The sequence below is a fragment of the Schistocerca nitens genome, chromosome 2 (assembly GCF_023898315.1).
Source record: "Schistocerca nitens isolate TAMUIC-IGC-003100 chromosome 2, iqSchNite1.1, whole genome shotgun sequence".
NCBI classification, from domain to species: Eukaryota; Metazoa; Arthropoda; class Insecta; order Orthoptera; family Acrididae; genus Schistocerca; species Schistocerca nitens.
The window spans coordinates 315,639,376-315,659,815 of NC_064615.1; the positions used below are offsets into that span (position 1 = coordinate 315,639,376).

The following is a 20,440-nucleotide window of genomic DNA, read 5'->3' on the forward strand; positions in this document are numbered from 1 at the left end:
CAACTTTCCATTGTTACAACCTCTCAATATATCACAGCATCATCCGCAAAAAGCCTCAGTGAACTTCCGATGTCATCCACAAGGTCATTTATGTATATTGTGAACAGCAGCGGTACTATGACACTACCCTGCGGCACACCTGAAATCACTCTTACTTCGGAAGACTTCTCTCCACTGAGAATGAGATGCTGAGTTCTGTTATCTAGGAACTCTTCAATCAATCACACAATTGGTCTGATAGTCCATATACTCTTACTTTGTTCATTAAACGACTGTGGGGAACTGTATTGAACGCCTTGCGGAAGTCAAGGAACACAGCATCTACCTGTGAACCCGTGTCTATGGCCCTCTGAGTCTCGTGGACGAATAGCGCGAGCTGGGTTTCACACGACCGTCTTTTTCGAAACCCATGCTGATTCCTACAGAGTAGATTTCTAGTCTCCAGAAAAGTCATTATATTCAAACACAATATGTGTTCCAAAATCCTACAACTGATCGTCGTTAGAGATATAGGTCTATAGTTCTGCACATCTGTTCAATGTCCCTTCTTGAAAATGGGAATGACCCGTGCCCTTTTCCAATCCTTTGGAACGCTACACTCTTCTAGAGACCTACAGTACACCGCTGCAAGAAGGGGGGCAAGTTCCTTCGCATACTCTGTGTAAAATTGAACTGGTATCCCATCAGGTCCAGCGGCCTTTCCTCTTTTGAGCAATTTTAGTTGTTTCTCTATCCCTCTGTCGTCTATTTCGATATCTACCATTTTGTCATCTATGCGACAATCTGGAGAAGGAACTACAGTGCAGTCTTCCTCTGTGAAACAGCTTTGGAAAAAGACATTTAGTATATCAGCCTTTAGTCTGTCATCCTCTGTTTCAGTACCATTTTGGTCACAGAGTGTCTGGACATTTTGTTTTGATCCACCTACCGCTTTGACAAAAGACCAAAATTTTTAGGATTTCCTGCCAAGTCAGTACATAGAACTTTACTTTCAAATTCATTGAACGCCTCTCGCATAGCCCTCCTCACACTACATTTCGCTTCACGTAATTTTTGTTTGTCTGCAAGGCTTTGGCTATGTTTGTGTTTGCTGTGAAGTTCCCTTTGCTTCCGCAGCAGTTTTCTAACTCTGTTGTTGTACCACGGTGGCTCTTTTCCATCTCTTACGATCTTGCTTGGCACATACTCATCTAACACATATTGTACGATGGTTCTGAACTTTGTCCACTGATCCTCAACACTATCTGTACTTGAGACAAAACTTTTGTGTTGAGCCGTCAGGTACTCTGTAATCTGCTTTTTGTCACTTTTGCTAAACAGAAAAATCTTCCTACCTTCTTTAATATTTCTATTTACGGCTGAAATCATCGATGCAGTAACCACTTTATGATCGCTGATTCCCTGTTCTGCGTTAACTGTTTCAAATAGTTTGGGTCTGTTTGTCACCAGAAGGTCTAATATGTTATCGCCACGAGTCGGTTCTCTGTTTAACTGCTCAAGGTAGTTTTCAGATAAAGCACTTCAAAAAATTTCACTGGATTCTTTGTCCCTGCCACCCACTATGAACGTTTTGAGTCTCCCAGTCTATATCCGGCAAATTAAAATCTCCACCCAGAACTATAACATGGTGGGGAAATCTACTCGAAATATTTTCCAAATTATCCTTCAGGTGCTCAGCCACAACAGCTGCTGAGCCAGGGGGCCTATAGAGACATCAAATTACCATGTCTGAGCCTGCTTTAACCGTGACCTTCACCCAAATTATTTCACATTTCGAATCTCTGTCAATTTCCTGTCTTCTGCAGACAGCCCATTTTACTATGTTGTGAAACCTAGGGAGGCAGCGGCATACATGCTAAAAACTGGAAATAACTGGATATCTTTAGGATATCCTGAATCCCACCCCAATATAGGGAACATGGTAAATACAGGAATGGTCAGGGAAATGTTGGTTGCTTCAAAACACCACAAAGGAAATGATGTAAAGATAAAATGCATTCAACCTGTGCAGTCTTCTGCAGACAGCCCGCTTCACTATTCTGTGAATATTCACCTTTTAACTGGCATGAACAACAACTGGTTTAATCAAAAGGAGCAAAGTCTGTCATTACCTAACTTTGGTGGGAGTCTGAGCGGAAGTCTTTCTTCTGTCACAGCACTGACGGAACAACATGTAATAGGGAAAAAAATGAGCTGCTGCAATATGGTAAGTTGTTGCTTTGCACTTCTTACACTCAAGGCAAGGAAATGAAAACTGGAAGAGTGCTGCCACATCTATAAAAATTATGTCAGATTTAGAAAGTTATTAATGTTAAAACACTGGTTACAGGTCAAAGGCTAAGGAATGTTTTACAGGAGCTGCAACTGTCAATTACTAACATATTCAACATTTTTTTGAAAAACTATGTCATGGTTGTGTTCATGGTATTCACTAGTGAAATGAAGTATGTCCAGATGCTTCACTCTTGACCACGCTACTGCTGCCTTGACTCATTTTAGTAATTACTAGCTGTGTGAGAACAGAACACAGACAGTTTAGAGGACAGGTTTGGGGAAATATTACCAGCTAAATGGGGAAAATTACCACATGTTGTTACGGTAAGTATTTGAAACAAAAGAAAAATTAAGGGCACAGAGTATGCTGTCTCCTGTATTAAAAGCTAAAGCATTTGTATTTACAAGGACTTGTGATGTTGATGCTGCTTGTTGTGGCATCCCAAACTGAAAAGATACAGCTCCACCAAAGCTTTTACATTTAATAGCAGATGATTATGATGTTGATGAAAGCAAAGGAAACACTTGACTGTTCACACCAAAAGAAAGGTAAAGTCTGTGGCGCAGGCCTGTGACTGCGATACTGGCCTGACTGCAATCCTCCTTTGCTGTGGTACTAGGAGAGGAAGGGTGGTGGGCCCATTGCCCAGGCCACCTTTGATCCCTGTGAAAGAACCCCAATATTAATTTGATAGCAGGCCAAGTGGTCCTAGGGTCATCCTGGAGAGACTGGAATGAGGAAACTGCCTCCTTGTACACGGGATCAAACTTGAGACATCTTGGGCAGGAGCGAAGTGCACTACCCAACAGACCACCACGGCCAACATATGTATACTTAAATTTTCAAAAAAATGTTAAAGAAAGGGAAATTCCATTCCTGCAACATGCAAATCAAAGAAATGTGCTTGTGAAAGTAGGGGCCAGTAAAATGATCAGACATTTGATTCCTGGATTTCATAGTTTGAACAACCATGCCCTTGACTACATCGTGTTAAATAACTTTACAAAGAGTAAAAATACGTAAATGACATTAAATGTATAACATTGTACAAAAGGATGAAAAAGTGTTGATATGTGCTACATCTCCTTATAAAACAATAATTGGCAAATAAAGAAACCTTTGTATTATTTCATAAAATGCTGACATATTCCCTAGCTGCCACCCCCTTCCACTTTCTCATTACTGATGTGTGTGAGACAAAATTAATTACAATCAATATGCTTTTGTGATAACGATGAGCAATTGTTTATTTATCTCCTTAGTGAGTGACAGTATGAAACAGGCTTAGTAGCATTTTTGCCCTTTCTGTATGTAAAAACGCCTATAAATGCTTTAGTTTATCATTTGTGGACTTTTTTTTTGTCAAAAAATGGAAAATCCAGGGTGGAATACATAAGAGTTTGTGAATGTCATGCTTTTTGTCTTCAAAGAAAATTACTATCCTCATTATACAGGGCAACAGAAACAGTGAATAGCTTGTAAGAGTGTTGCAGGATAGGTTGCACTGAGAAATATTTGTTAAGAAAAAAATTTTATACTTTGAGCAGTTTGACTTAATTAGCATTGAAGTTAGCCAATAAAGCCATTGCACACACAAATTCAAACAGCCCACCAGATATAATTAACGTCAGTTGTTCTCGTAGTGCAGATGAAATAACAAGTGCCATTGGCTCGACCCTTACTACCGTTCCATGTCCAATTTTTGTGTTGCTCTCTTGTTACGTTTCAGGTAACCAAACAAAGAGTGCATTTGACAACAGAGCAGATGAAAGCACAAGAGCCATTGGCTTGACCCTTACTTCCGCCCCATGTCCAATTTTTGTGTTGCTCATATTTGCAACGAGCACATGCCGTAAGTGTGTAAAGCTTGATATTACAGATACTTTGCCTTTAAAGATATAGGTTCCGACACTGGAATGACTGAAATCTATTATGACACTTTGATGTTTTAGAAACTAAAGCAACAGAACATACAGTACATGCTTATTCATGTCTATCTTTCATTAAACAGCAACTGAGGTGGCAAGTCTAACGCAGGTGCAGTTAGCTAGCCAACTCAGCCATGATGTCATGGTATGCATGATGAGGCTGTTTTCTAGGTGACATGGCATCAATACCATCATACTTAAACCAAAGAGCTCCAAAGACACAAAAATCTTACTGTTGTAACCTTACAACCTGCACCTGACGAAACAAATTCTGACTTCACATTTATACCCCAGTCAGCAAGACAAGATATCTTGGTAAAATAAGTTAGGTGCACATTTTAGATTGGAATACTACTAGTAGAGAAACACTGAAAATACAAAAATCTAAAAATAGGGGATCTTATAACAGGCTGGAGGCACAGCTGATACCAAAGTATTCTCATTTTATGTAGTCATTGTTTGGTCTGATGCCATCAGTGATCAGCAAAGTGAAAATGTTTTATGGTTATATGAAACTACATCTTAAACAGTAATAAACAATTTTTTAATACTTTTAAAATGACTGTAGTTACAAAACGGAGACAGGCAAAACAAAAGACTACTATACATTTGAACTTTTGGCCAAAAGGCCTTCTTCTCAAGTAAGAAACAAACACACACACACACACACACACACACACACACACACACACACACACACACACACTGCACACATACTGTGTTTCTTTTGTGTGTGTGTGTTTTCATTTTGTACTTTAGAGAAGGCCCTTTGGCCAGAAGCTCAAATGTATAGCAGTCTTTTTGTTGTGCCAGTCCATGAGTCAGTTTCTCCTCTATATTGTGAGTAACAATCTATCCTTTTCATAAGTTATAGTTAATCTCGTAACTACTACACACATGCAGTTAGATGTGCAGACAGAAAAACATTACAAAGCAATGTTAATTAAGGAGACAGAAAAGTCGCACACATCAGCCTCAAGAAGTGAAATAAACTGTGTAATGATGTCTTGGTACACAGCACTGTTGTCTGTAGTTTCAAAGGAAATATGGCTCACTATTCGATGAAGTGATATGGCACATTACACTCAAATTTTCTAATAGTACACGGAGTTTTCATGAAAGACATGTTGATTTTCAATTAGCCAAATTTTTGGTGTTGTGTATTAACTTATCCACTAAAGGGAAACCATGTCTTACCGGGGAAAAAACATTGTACAATTCTGTGACTCAATGTACGTCAACAAATGACCATGCTTTCCATTATGTGATGACTTGAATTACAGCATACTAAGAACATGGTCTGCATGAAATTTTAATATCTGAAACATTTTCTTAGCACAATCTTATGAAATCTGAGATTACACATTAAGGCAATTAATCTCATTGTTGCTGAATTATTCGTCACTGTGGTATCTGGATATTTCCTACGAAATGCACATACAACACACAACTGACAAAATACCATTGAGCAACGAAAAGTTGTTTGGGGAAACAATTTGTTTACCAAGCAATGAATGTGCAATAACACAGATGTCATTTGATCTGTAACTGTTATGTTGGTGTCTTTGTTGTCCGTTATACCCGCACTGCTATCTAGCAGTGGCTGACCACATGAATCCAATGCTACTCCTATTTACAGACAAATTTATTTTCATGTATGCGACTTTTCAAACATACTGTAGAACCAGCTCTTGTATACAGTATGTACTACTCATTATTTAAGCACAAGAAACAATACCATTAACATACCAACAGTAGCCATGCATTCTTGAGCAAGAGAGACTTCTCGTTTTGATGGCAGCTGTATAATTACTCTGTCACCTGTTTTTCGTAAAACTGTTGCATATGTTCCAGCAGCATGAACAAAAAATCCACCCAAACCAGGGTATTTTTCCACACAATGAACTTGTGTGCCTACTTGCAATGCACCAAGGGGATATGCATCACCTTCATTTGCTCGAACTGTAGAAGTTAAAACCACATTAGTAAAATATCACTAGGCCATCAGTATTCTAGTCTTTGTTATTACAACGAAAAGTTATTACAACATATTCATAAAAAAATACTACATGCTGTCAGATTTAAGATAGTAAAATATGGGTCAGAAACATGAAACACACTCAAAATGCTATTGGTGCTGCTGTTTGCAGGCTCTCGGCAATGGGAGTCATTATAGTTAGAAATAGTAAAATTCATGTTGTTTACTTAACTGAGTATTAAGGCGTATCTTCTCCTCTCAACACAAGTTAGAAAATCTGAATTTTTCAGTATTTGTTTTAAGATATTAAAAACCAAAACATTTGACATCTATATTTGTACTCCATAAGCCAATGTACAATGTTTATTGGAGACTACATACTATATTACATTCACACATACACACCCTTCCTATTCAATTCACAGGTGGTAAGCAAAGAATATTATGGTTTACCATCTCATCTCATTGACTACAAGCTCATTACAGAGAGGGCACAAGCCCAGGTTGGCAAGGAGAGGGAAGAAAATAGGCCTTGTCTTTATCAAAGGAATCAGACTGGTATTTGCCTGAAGTGATACAGGGAAATCATGGAAAACCTAAATCTGCATAGGGATTTGAATCACCATCCTCCAAAATGTAAATCCACTGTGCTAACCACTGCACCACCTCACTCAGTTATGAGGATGTTATGTGGGAAGAAAGATTTTTGGCAATCCTCTGTAATCACATGGGATTTCTCTAGTTTTGTCATTAACACTATGCAAATTATATGTCAGAGGAAGTTATAAGCTTTTTGTATCACTATCTGTAATTTGAACAGCAATTTTACAAAACTTCTTTACTGACTAAATGAACCTGTGATGAAGTACACAGCTTTTCTTTAAATTTTCTCTCTCACCTTCTTTAATCCAATTTTGCATGGGCAAAAGACCATCAAATAATACTCAAGAAATGGTCAAACAAGGGTTCTGTCCTGTGTGAACTATTTTAACTTAGTAGCCTGTTACCCTGCTTTTTCCCACAGCTGGATTTATGTGGTAATTCTACTTTAATTTACTCAAATACTCCCAGAGACATGAAGATTGACTGATTCCACTGACCCATAAACAATGGCCCAGCAAAAACATATCAAGTCCTTTTATTTATGCAGATTACATTTACTGTATTTATGTTGGATGTCCACTCCCCCAACTGCTGATCATCTTAAAGATTGTCTCCATTTCATAAATATTTCCTCAATTTCACCTCCCTGCAATCTCATCATCATCTGCAAACAGTCTCAGAGCATCAAATACAATATGTGCCTTATCATTTATAAACAATGTGGACAGTAGTGGTACCATAAAACCACCCTGTATACCAGAAATTATTTTCACTTCTGACATGACCTACCAATTAAGAACAACGTACTGTTTGTCAGGACACCTTCATTGCAATCACATATCTGTTGCGATGTTTGATCTATACACATTATGTTTATTTTTAAGTGTGGAATTGTGTCGAAGGCCTTCTGAAATACAGGAAATGGTGTTATCAATCTGAGCTCCACTATCTACTGTCTTTTAGGTATCATAAGCAAACAAAGCAAGCTGGGTTTCACATGACTGCTGCTTATGGAAATCATCTTGATTCTTAAAGATGTGTTATTAGATTTCCAGATTGGAGTGATGGGGTGAAAGGGACCAAACTACAGCACTCCATCCTATATGTGCCAGGATGGGAAGAGTCCGCAGAGAGGAAGAATACAGAAAGCAAATCCTGAGGAACCCAACTGCAACTGAGAACCAAGAGAGAGAAGCAAGTAAAAGTGAGAGAGGGGTAAGAGGATGAAGGTGGATGGGTTGTCTCATCAAGAAAGCAGTTGAAGACCCCCGTAACATGTTACGTGATGGGAGGTGCACACTTTGCATCCAACCAGTGTTTCCCAACTCTCCATTACCACACAAAAACAGGCAACATAGACGAGTTGATAAAATCTCAGGAAAGAGAACAACAATGACAAGACAGTAAATCAACAACAGATGTAAGAGAATAAGAAGAATTAAAAAGGTGGGAAGGGCAGGAGCCAAGCTATCCCACCAAGCTACAGCAGCCATGGGCCCACCTGGATAGCTGGCAACGGGGCAGCCTTCCAATCCCTCAAGCACCCGATGAGGCCAATGTACCCTACCTTACAAAGAAGAGAAAAACTAAGACCAGATTAGCAACTTTGGTGTTGCCTCCTAGCATAAGAGGCAGCATGTCAGCAAGTTTAAGGTTTCACCTTAAGATGGCCAAATTTGGGCCATCCAGAGAGATGGGCAACCATGAGACAGGTACTACACCAACAGTGGAATGGATCGTAGGATGTGGCCATGGGTCAGCCAAATGTGCCCAATACCAAGTCAAAAAAGAATGGTAGAATCCCTGTGAGAAGCATGGAGAGAAGACGGCCACATAGTCGTGGACCTCTTCATTGCTCGCAGTTTGATCAGAGACACTAGTGGACAACAATCCATATTCCAAGCCTGCAACAATGATGGAGTAGGGTCAACTGAAGGTCTGGTTCTGGCACCACCACCTCCAAAGTCAGCATCCTGGTAGCATGATCATTTCCTGGATTCCAATATAACCTGGGGTCCAGACAAAGCCAACCAACAGTCCAGCTTGATGAAAATCAGAGAGAATATCTTGCACATCCATGACCAACTGATGTAAAGGATAGCATTGGTGGACAGAGTGAACATTGTTCAGGGAGTCACTGGCAATTAGTCTCACTGGTGCAAGAACGAACATGACTGGGGTCTCGAGCGATGGCCACCAATTTTGAAATGAATAAACTTGATCCATTTGGCAGGGAACACTGTTCACTGCACCTTGCACAGGTGCAGGCAAAACCAGTTCATCTGTTGAGCATAGGCTCATCATTGTATACCACTTCTGAACCCAGTAAAGCATCAAGGATGACCAGGCACTGGCAGAAAAAAAACCATTGGGTCAAGCAGAAAAAAACCATTGGGTCAACAGAGTCTTTCAGTCCAAAGAATTAGTTGATACAGATGCAAGGACTGGGTGCAGAAAAAAACCATTGGGTCAACAGAGTCTTTCAGTCCAAAGAATTAGTTGATACAGATGCAAGGACTGGGTATGCATCATGGGTGCATACGCAGTTGATCTCTGATGAGAGGCGACAGTCAGGGAGTTGGAGTTCAGAGCAGACACAGTATGTGAACTGTGATTGTGACTCCAGTCCTAGGTCTCTGTTGTGGGAGGTGGATCTCCCTACCACGAAAAAGGACACAGTAGGGAAGTGGCGAATGTATGTTGCACAGCTGAGCAGCTAGCCCCTGATCTACAGTAGAGGACCCCAGCCTGTGAGTGTAGGCTGTTCACAGAGTTGTGCTGAATGACACCTGTCATAAGTCAGACCCCACATGGTATATATAGAGCCAGCCATATAGCAGGCTCCCATAATCAAGCAGGCCAGGATCACAGCTTTGTAAAGTTGCAAAAGTGTAGAACAGTCTGCACCACAGCTGATGTTACTGAAGCAGAGAAAAGTATAAGTTGTGACCAGCACGCTCATTTAGGTAGGTGAAGATGGAAAAGGCACATGTCTTGGCAGCTGAAAACCAAAAGCCACAGGTGACAGCCCAGGACTTTGTGTTTTGTATGGCACCCTACAACTGGCATTGAGCGGCACCTACACTGTAGAGCAATAGTAAATGCAAAATGCATCAGCATACAGGGAGTGTGACACTTTAGACACCACAGCTGCAGCTAGACCATTGACAGCAACTAGAAAAAGGGGCACACTCAATACAGAGCCCTGTGGGACCCCATTCGCTTGTATATGTGAGGAGCACAGCACAAAATTCCAACTTGAAGTCGGAAAATACAGTGCAACAAGGAATGTAGGGTAAGAAGGATGTGATGATGTCATGTGCTGTCATAAAACTTCAGCACGTCAAAAAAAGACAGCGATTTGTGGTGGCACCGTGCAAAAGGTGATTGGATGTCAGACTCCAAGCAGACCAAATTGTCAGCAGTAGAAAGGCTTTGGCAAAAACCAACCTCGATGGAGCCAAAAAACCCCGAGACTCAAGGTACCAACAAAGCCACCAGCTCACCATACATTCAAGCAACTCCCAGAAAACATTACTAAGACTAACTGGGCAATAGCTGTCCACATCAAGGGAGTGTTTACCCAGTTTCAGTACTGGGATGATCATGCTTTGTTGCCACTGAGATGGGTACTCTCACCCACACCCCAGATAAGGTTGAAAATGGCATGGATGTGACCTTGGCAATCCACCAATAGGTGTTTCATAATTTGGCTGTGGATGCAATCTAGCCTTGGAGCTGTGCCAGTGCAAAGGGCTATGGCACTGAAGAATTCCCACTCACTGAACAGAGCATTGTATGGCCTAAGGTGATATATTGGGAAAGGTAAGCGAATTCACTCTACTTGCTGCTTGAGGACATGAAGTATAGGCTGATAATTCTCACACCCAGAGGCCCAAACAAAATGCAGAGCAAAATGTTCAGTGACAGCATGGGCTGTTGTCTAACACCAATCAGGGAGACACCAGGTACACCTGTTGGGGACTAGTGTCCATAGAGGCATTGTTGTTGTTGTTGTGGTCTTCAGTCCTGAGACTGGTTTGATGCAGCTCTCCATGCTACTCTATCCTGTGCAAGCTTCTTCATCTCCCAGTACCTACTGCAACCTACATCCTTCTGAATCTGCTTAGTGTAATGATCTCTTGGTCTCCCTCTACGATTTTTACCCTCCACGCTGCCCTCCAATGCTAAATTTGTGATCCCTTGATGCCTCAAAACATGTCCTACCAACCGATCCCTTCTTCTAGTCAAGTTGTGCCACAAACTTCTCTTCTCCCCAATCCTATTCAATACCTCCTCATTAGTTACGTGATCTACCCACCTTATCTTCAGCATTCTTCTGTAGCACCACATTTCGAAAGCTTCTATTCTCTTCTTGTCCAAACTGGTTATCGTCCATGTTTCACTTCCATACATGGCTACACTCCATACAAATACTTTCAGAAACGACTTCCTGACACTTAAATCTATACTCGATGTTAACAAATTTCTCTTCTTCAGAAACGCTTTCCTTGCCATTGCCAGTCTACATTTTATATCCTCTCTACTTCGACCATCATCAGTTATTTTACTCCCTAAATAGCAAAACTCCTTTACTACTTTAAGTGTCTCATTTCCTAATCTAATCCCCTCAGCATCACCCGATTTAATTTGACTACATTACATTATCCTCGTTTTGCTTTTGTTGATGTTCATCTTATATCCTCCTTTCAAGACACTGTCCATTCCGTTCAACTGCTCTTCCAAGTCCTTTGCTGTCTCTGACAGAATTACAATGTCATCGGCGAACCTCAAAGTTTTTACTTCTTCTCCATGAATTTTAATACCTACTCTGAATTTTTCTTTTGTTTCCTTTACTGCTTGATCAATATACAGATTGAATAACATCGGGGAGAGGCTACAACCCTGTCTCACTCCTTTCCCAACCACTGCTTCCCTTTCATGCCCCTCGACTCTTATAACTGCCATCTGGTTTCTGTACAAATTGTAAATAGCCTTTCGCTCCCTGTATTTTACCCCTGCCACCTTCAGAATTTGAAAGAGAGTATTCCAGTTAACGTTGTCAAAAGCTTTCTCTAAGTCTACAAATGCTAGAAACGTAGGTTTGCCTTTTCTTAATCTTTCTTCTAAGATAAGTCGTAAGGTTAATATTGCCTCACGTGTTCCAACATTTCTACGGAATCCAAACTGATCTTCCCCGAGGTCCGCTTCTACCAGTTTTTCCATTCGTCTGTAAAGAATTCGCGTTAGTATTTTGCAGCTGTGACTTATTAAACTGATAGTTCGGTAATTTTCACATTTGTCAACACCTGCTTTCTTTGGGATTGGAATTATTATATTCTTCTTGAAGTCTGTGGGTATTTCGCCTGTCTCATACATCTTGCTCACCAGATGGTAGAGTTTTGTCATGACTGGCTCTCCCAAGGCCATCAGTAGTTCTAATGGAATGTTGTCTACTCCCGGGGCCTTGTTTCGACTCAGGTCTTTCAGTGCTCTGTCAAACTCTTCACGCAGTATCTTATCTCCCATTTCATCTTCATCTACATCCTCTTCCATTGCCATAATACTGTCCTCAAGTACATCGCCCTTGTATAAACCCTCTATATACTCCTTCCACCTTTCTGCCTTCCCTTCTTTGCTTAGAACTGGGTTGCCATCTGAGCCCTTGATATTCATACAAGTGGTTCTCTTCTCTCCAAAGGTCTCTTTAATTTTCCTGTAGGCAGTATCTATCTTACCCCTAGTGAGACAAGCCTCTACATCCTTACATTTGTCCTCTAGCCATCCCTGCTTAGCCATTTTGCACTTCCTGTCGATCTCATTTTTGAGACGTTTGTATTCCCTTTTGCCTGCTTCATTTACTGCATTTTTATATTTTCTCCTTTCATCAATTAAATTCAATATTTCTTCTGTTACCCAAGGATTTCTATTAGCCCTTGTCTTTTTACCTACTCGATCCTCTGCTGCCTTCACTACTTCATCCCTCAGAGCTACCCATTCTTCTTCTACTGTATTTCTTTCCCCCATTCCTGTCAATTGTTCCCTTATGCTCTCCCTGAAACTCTCTACAACCTCTGGTTCTTTCAGTTTATCCAGGTCCCATCTCCTTAAATTCCCACCTTTTTGCAGTTTCTTCAGTTTCAATCTGCAGTTCATAACCAATAGATTGTGGTCAGAATCCACATCTGCCCCTGGAAATGTCTTACAATTTAAAACCTGGTTCCTAAATCTCTGTCTTACCATCATATAATCTATCTGATACCTATTAGTATCTCCAGGATTCTTCCAGGTATACAACCTTCTTTTATGATTCTTGAACCAAGTGTTAGCTATGATTAAGTTATGCTCTGTGCAAAATTCTACAAGGTGGCTTCCTCTTTCATTTCTTCCCCCCAATCCATATTCACCTACTATGTTTCCTTCTCTCCCTTTTCCTACTGACGAATTCCAGTCACCCATGACTATTAAATTTTCGTCTCCCTTCACTACCTGAATAATTTCTTTTATCTCGTCATACATTTCATCAATTTCTTCATCATCTGCAGAGCTAGTTGGCATATAAACTTGTACTACTGTAGTAGGCATGGGCTTTGTGTCTATCTTGGCCACAATAATGCGTTCACTATGCTGTTTATAGTAGCTAACCCGCACTCCTATTTTTTTATTCATTATTAAACCTACTCCTGCATTACCCCTATTTGATTTTGTATTTATAACCCTGTAATCACCTGACCATAAGTCTTGTTCCTCCTGCCACCGGACTTCACTAATTCCCACTATATCTAACTTTAACCTATCCATTTCCCTTTTTAAATTTTCTTGTACCTTCACCCAAAACCTGTGAAGGAGGGGTATGCAGTTGAACAGTAGTTAACACACCATTCCCAGCACTCTTGTTTGTGTTGTTTTGTTAGGCAGTGGACCTGGGCATTTAAAGTGAATGAGATTCTCCATCAATGGATGTCATGTATGGCATTAAGAGAGCACATCTACAACCTCTAAGGGCCAGGGCGATTTCTGATGCTCACCAAAGTACTGTCTTCCAACAGGTATCCCAAGGAATAGATCACCAAGTCCGCTGCCGACGGAATGGCTGCAGTTGTGCTCTGAACAGCCACCTTGATACTCTCTCTTGACAGGGTACTAAAGGTGATGGCGATGGCAAAGGCAAAGGCATCCCAGTCAGTATTGTTGAGAGCCCATCTGGGTGGACGCCCAGGCAAGTGATGCTGAGCGAGAGACAGGACGATCAGAGAATGACAACTGCCTCACAAGTAATCACTGACTGGCCAATGGGTGGAAAGGAAAAGACTAGTGCTGCAAATGGAATGGCTGAATAATATCTAAATGTCAGACTGATGCATATGAGGTACTGGTATTACAAAGACAAAAATCCATCTCAACAATAAAGTTTCAGTAGCTTTACTATGGAGGTTGTAGTTCCATCCCAGGAAGGGTTTGATCACTGAAGTCACAAAAATGATGAACGGCACAGGGAGATGAGAAATCTGTGCAGACAGCACTGTCTGAGACACTTCACTATTCGGAGGGAGGCACACTTTACAGGCAGTAAAATCCACAGACGTCCTCACATGAAGACCCAGAGCTTCCAAAGTCGTGTCAAGTGGCACATGTTTGCTTCAGACAGAGTCCAGAACATATGTGTAAACTCCAACTGATGCTCTGTTGTAATCAACTCAGTTGTTAAAATGGCCCCAATAAATGCACAGTATAGGGATTTGCAGTGCTGGAATCCAAGTTTACTGGAGAGCAATGCAGAAAGTGGGGGAAACATAAGACACATTGGCGCTCAGCCAGGTAGTGGTAAAAACCACTATAGTTCCACTCGAGGATCACTTTGTTGGTATCCTGTGGGGGTGTGAAGAGAGTAAGTAGGCAGGTCTTGCCCTAGGGTCACCTACTGCCACCAGTTGTGAGGATATACCATCAACACACACTGATTTTTAATCAGGTCATGTAGGGGGATCCAGTGCCATAGGTGCCATCGGGAACTCCTCCTCAGGTACTGATTTGGAATATGTGGGGTCTGGTGGTATGGGGATCATCAGAATCTTCTTTGTCTTCGAGGACTTCTTTTGGTCTCTCTTCTCCTTTGATGTTCATGATGGCTTGTCTGTCCTAGTTTCATGGACAGGGAGGGAGCACAAAGCTCTATGACTAGCAACCTGTGGCTCCTTCAGCCACTCATTTTATCTTGTTGCACATCAGCAGAATCCTGGGAGGGGAGCTTCCTGAGGAACTCCTTCCTGATAAGGAATGCCAGAGGAGGCTGTTGCTTCTCTGGTTGGGAATGGGGATCGACATCCCCATGAATGGGGAGTCAATGCTCCCAAAGTGCATACGGGGAAACAGTAGGAGAAGGGCCCCCAACCACCAGGGGAGCAGGTATAGTTGAGAAGCCCCAAGGGCACGATGTGGAAGACACAACGGTCAGGGGTTCTGTCACCACAGAGGATGACATCACTGTAGCTGTAGCAGACATCTTAATCATATATACAGGATGCAAATGATCATATTTCTTTATGGCCCCCTCATACATGAGTTGGTCAAGTGGAGGATCTTGTATTCTTGGAGCTTCTTTTCTCTTTGGAAGACACAGTGCAGTCCAGTGAACAGGGGGAGTGGCATGCCCCCACGGCTGACACAGAGAGAGAGAGGGAGGGAGGGAAGGAGGGGGGGGGGGAGCATTTGTGTGCAACTGATGTAGTCCCTGCAGACAGGGCTGACATTACAATGTGAAGACACATGCATGGGAGAGGGAACATGCAGTTTCACGTCACATCGACATTCCATCAGCTTGATGTTTTTAGGCAATGAGTCATCTTCAAAGGCCAAGATGAAGACCCCAGTATCGACCCCTATTGTCCTTTGGTTGCCACTGTACATGACAGATGAAACACATAGTGTCACTCCAAATTAGCATGTACCTCGTCATCTGTCTGTAAAAAGATGTTTAGGTGGAAGATGATACCTTGCACCATATTGAGATTGTTACTGAGTGATACATAAATGTCACCCAGCTTGTCACACACGAGCAGCACCCACAACTGTGTAGAGCATGCCATTTTAATCAGAACTGAACCACTTCTCATTTTCGAAATTGCTGCTACTTCTCCTAACCTGTCCTCAGCATGTTCAACAAAAAACAATGGCTTTTTATTAAATAAGGAATCTATATCAGTCCTAGAGCAAACTAAGTATTGTGATGAGTACTTCTATCCTTGCTTCTTAACCCTACATTCCTCCCACAGCGTAGTCAGGGAAGGAAATGCTGTGGGGTTTTATCACTTCACACTGTGTTAGTGCTTTCCTTTAGATAGAGACTCTGTGGGCAGCAATGGAACAAAGGTTGATCTGCTTCATCTGCATAGGGATCCCATGAGCCACTACAGAAACAAATGTCAACCCATAGATAGCCCCACATGCTTGAGCAAGCCTTACACAAATTGGGGGACAGAAGGTACCCCACAGGTTGCCCACTAGTGACTGTTTTATCTCAACACCCATTCGCTTTATCAGCATATAGCACAGGGGGTGTGTGTGTGTGTGTGTGTGTGTGTGTGTGTGTGTGTGTGTGTGTGTGTGTGTGTGTGCCTTTCTTGGCATCTCAGCAATGAAGCCAAGGCCCCCGTTCTCTAAAACACACAACGTTCCGCCAACACATCTAACAATGGTCCCTGAAGTATACACAGATTTTATCATAGAAAAGGTCTGGCAGCACTGGCCAGTCAGGGAAACCCAGAATCTCCATACCCACACCCAACCACTGCTGGTGGAGTTCCCTGCGAAAAACACAGCCCTCAGTTCCAATTTTTAGAGAGAGAGAGAGAGAGAGAGAGATGAATGTCCAAAATTATAAACCATATCCAAGCATGGCCAGCACCAAGAAGACTACCCAGTGGAAAGGCTGAGGAAAGAAAAGAATGGACTTTCAGCATAGAAAGGGGAATAGCACTGTGAGGGCGGGGGCCCATGTTAGCCAAGCACATATTCACAAAAGAGGCGTGAGCCCCCTGGGGAGGTAGATTTCTGGAAAAGTTATAATACACAAGTACAAGATACATTTCAGAGTTCCACAACATATTAACATCATTTACATAGACTGCTGACCATACAATGAAGATGTCAGAAAGTAAACTTCAAACGTGACTGCAAAGTGGTCAAAATTTGCACCCAGTTTCATTATGAGGACATGCTGCAAGATGGATAGTGACAGCATACCAATCTCAGTGTACGAGTATTGGATGACCCATATTTCTATTGCCCTCATGATGGACTGTACCTATTAGTTTAAAGCATGAAGATTGTGTAAATCCACATGTTCTGCAGCCATGATCATTATCATACTCTCTCACCAAATTTAATTCACAGGAGCGTCGCCAGATTTATATATGTTAGAAGAGATATCAATTTATCTATGATGATGGTGGGGACCAAAAAATACAGCAATCAGCCTCTCAAGGTTAACTACAGGGGCCCTTGAGTGCAGGGCACATGTACTTAAATTATAATGAGAATGATTAAAATTTATGTGAAGGGAGAGGATGTTTGAATGCTTGCTTTCCCCATGATTAATTTTGTCATCCATGGGGTAATAACACTTCCCCTCATTGAAAAGGAAGTTAATGAAATATTTCAAAATGCCAACAGATGGTTCAAGGCAAATGAATAATCAATAAATTTCGACAAGACTCAGTATACACAATTCAGTAATTCTCATAGAGTGCCATAACCTAAATTCTAAGTTTTCAGAAGTACAGATACATTACAATCTAATTGGAAAACCCACTGTCTAGAGATAATGAAGCATTTAGTTCATCTATGTATGCAGGGCATACGATTTCTGACACGTGGGATTTAAAAACTAAGAATCTAGTTTATTCTTCATATTTCAGCCCACTAAAGAGTTATGGAATCATTTTTGGGGAAATTCATAATACAGAAACATAGTTATAATAATTATGTCTAGTGTTGGTTTTTAGAACATTCTGCTGTGATCTTTCAAATTACTTTACATTTTTGGCAACTGCTTCAAAATATAAATGCAGTTTGATAATGCTGTAGTATAAAAACCTTTCATAAATCATGTAATTACACTAGACATCTCAATGGATCAATCAATATACAAGGGTAATACCAAAAGTAAGGTCTCCTATTTTTTTATAAGCACATAAACCTGTTTATTTCTACAATGGTTTACATCAGTTTACAACTTGAACATTTAGCTATTTTTCGACATAATCACCATTTCTGCCAATGCATTTTAGACGCTGTGGCAGTTTTTGTATGCCCATGTCATACCAGCTCACCACCATGCTGTTCAGAAAGTTACGAACCTCTTCTTTCACCTTGTCGTCGGAGCTGAATCGCTTTCCGGCCAAATGTTCTTTTAACCTAGAGAACAGGTGATAGTCACTGTGCACCAAGTCAGGACTATAGGGTGGGCGGGTGGGCGGGTGGGTGGGTGGATGGGTGGGTGGGTGGGCGGGTGGATGGGTGGGTGGGTGGGCGAGTGGTTGGGTGATTATGTTCCACCAAAACTGTTGCAGGAGAGCAATGGTTTGCCAAGCGATGTGTGGGCAAGGGTTGTCATTGAGAATGTGTATGCCCTTGCTCGACATTCCTCTTCTCCAGTTCTGAATTGTCCGTTTGAGTTTTTTCAGAGTCTCACAGTACCTGTCAGCGTTAATTGTGGTCCCAGCGATTCAGCTCCGATGACGAGGTGAAAGAAGAAATTCATAACTTTAAATAGCATGGCGGCGAGCTGGTATTACATGGGCATACAAAAACTGCCACAGCATCTACAAAAATGCATCGACAGAAATGGTGATTGTCGAAAAATGGCTAAATGTTCAAGCTGTAAACTGATGTAAACCATTGTAGAAATAAACAGGTCTATGTAATTATAAAAAAATAGGAGACCTTACTTTTGGGATTACCCTCATAATTATACACATGCCAGGTAAGGTCGCTAGGGATGGTGTGGAAGGATACACCTGCTGGCACCGGGCCACATGGTAAAATACCAGTGTCAGATTTAATAGCTGCTGAGGACTGCTAGGGTCTCATTTGTACAACAGCCGGTGTTTAATAAAGTACTCTCGCCAGTATATCTATTGATGACAACACTGCACTACTTGGTTTTCTCCTGGATTGTGATTTGGAGTTTACTGTTACCCATAGATGACATTTGGGTAGTGCATGGATTTGCCTGTCTGTCATATGTGGGGCTGTCATTGCTTGTCATTCCATTGATCGTTGTGCTCTCAGTGAATGAACTCACAGCACATGGGTGCACCATGAGCATAGTACATATTCCAGTGTTTCGATGTTGAAACAGTGTTATCCAGCATTGACATGTGAGTTATTCAACAGACTGACCATGAGGTATCCACCTCAAGAAGTATTGTTTTGTGTAATTCGAGAGAACCCAGAAATTATTACTTTCCATGGTTTCATTGTAAATAACATTTGTTTAATAAAATTTGGGTTGTTGAGGAATCAAACTTATAACAGTGGCAACAATGCCCTCTTTTTTTTCCACCTGTAACACAGGTAAGGAATGAGGAGGTTTTCTGCAGAATCTGAGAGGAAAGTAATATAGGAAAAACACTAACAAGAAGAAGGGACAGCATAGCAGGACATTTGTTATGACATAAGGGAAAATCATCCCTGGCACTAGAGGAAGCTGTAGAGGGTAAAACTGTAGAGGAAGAGAGAGACTGGAATAAAAGCAAAGAAGGAAAAGCTGAAAGCTGGAAGGAGTATATAGAGGGTCTATAAAATGGCTAAGTACTTGAGGGCCAATTTATAAAAATGGAAGAGGACATAGAGGAAGATGAGAAGGGAGATATGATACTGCATGAGGAGTTTGACAAAGCACTGAAAGACTTAAGTCAAAACAAGGCTCCAGGAGCAGACAACATACTGTTAGAGCTACTGACAGCCTTGGGAGAGCCAGCCACGACAAAATCTTCCATCTGGTGAGCAAGATGTATGAGACAGGCAACATACCCTCAGGCTTCCAGAAGAATATAATAGTCCCACTTCCAAAGAAAGCAAGTGCTGATGGGTGAAAATTCTGAACTATCAATTTAATAAGTCACGGCTGCAAAATACTAACACAAATTTTTTGCAGAAGAATGGAAAAACGTAGAAGCTGACCTCAGGGAAGATTAGTTTGGATTCCGAAGAAATGTAGGAACACGTGAGGCAATACTGACTTCCCACACAAGACAGGTTAAGGAAAGGCAAACCTACGATTACAGCATTTACAGACTTAGAGAAAACTTTTGGCAATACTGACTGGAACACTCCCTTTAAAATTCTAAAGGTGGCAGGGGTAGAATATAGGGAGCGAAAGGCTGTACAATTTGTACAGAAACCAGATGGCAGTTATAAAGAGGCGAGAGGCATGAAAGGGAAGCACTGGTTGAGAAGGAAGTGAGACAGGGTTGTAGCCCATCCCCTATGTTATTTAAGCTGTATATTGAGCAAGCAATAAAAGAAACAAAAGAAAAATTTGGAGTAGGAATTAAGATACAGGGAGAAGAAATAAAAACATTGAGGTCTGCCAATGACACTGTAATTCTGTCAGAGACAGCAAAGAACTTGGAAGAGCAGATGAACACAACG

At 41.3% G+C, this 20,440-nt stretch overlaps 1 protein-coding gene across 1 annotated transcript in view; it reads right to left on the reverse strand.

The window, feature by feature from the left end:
- Positions 1–20,440, reverse strand: part of LOC126236085 (39S ribosomal protein L2, mitochondrial) — a 60,050-nt gene that overhangs the window by 17,421 nt on the left and 22,189 nt on the right. Inside the window, exon 3 of the mRNA XM_049945148.1 lies at positions 5,953–6,165. Within this exon, the coding sequence (XP_049801105.1) occupies positions 5,953–6,165 (213 nt within the window). The remainder of the gene's footprint in view (positions 1–5,952; positions 6,166–20,440) is intronic.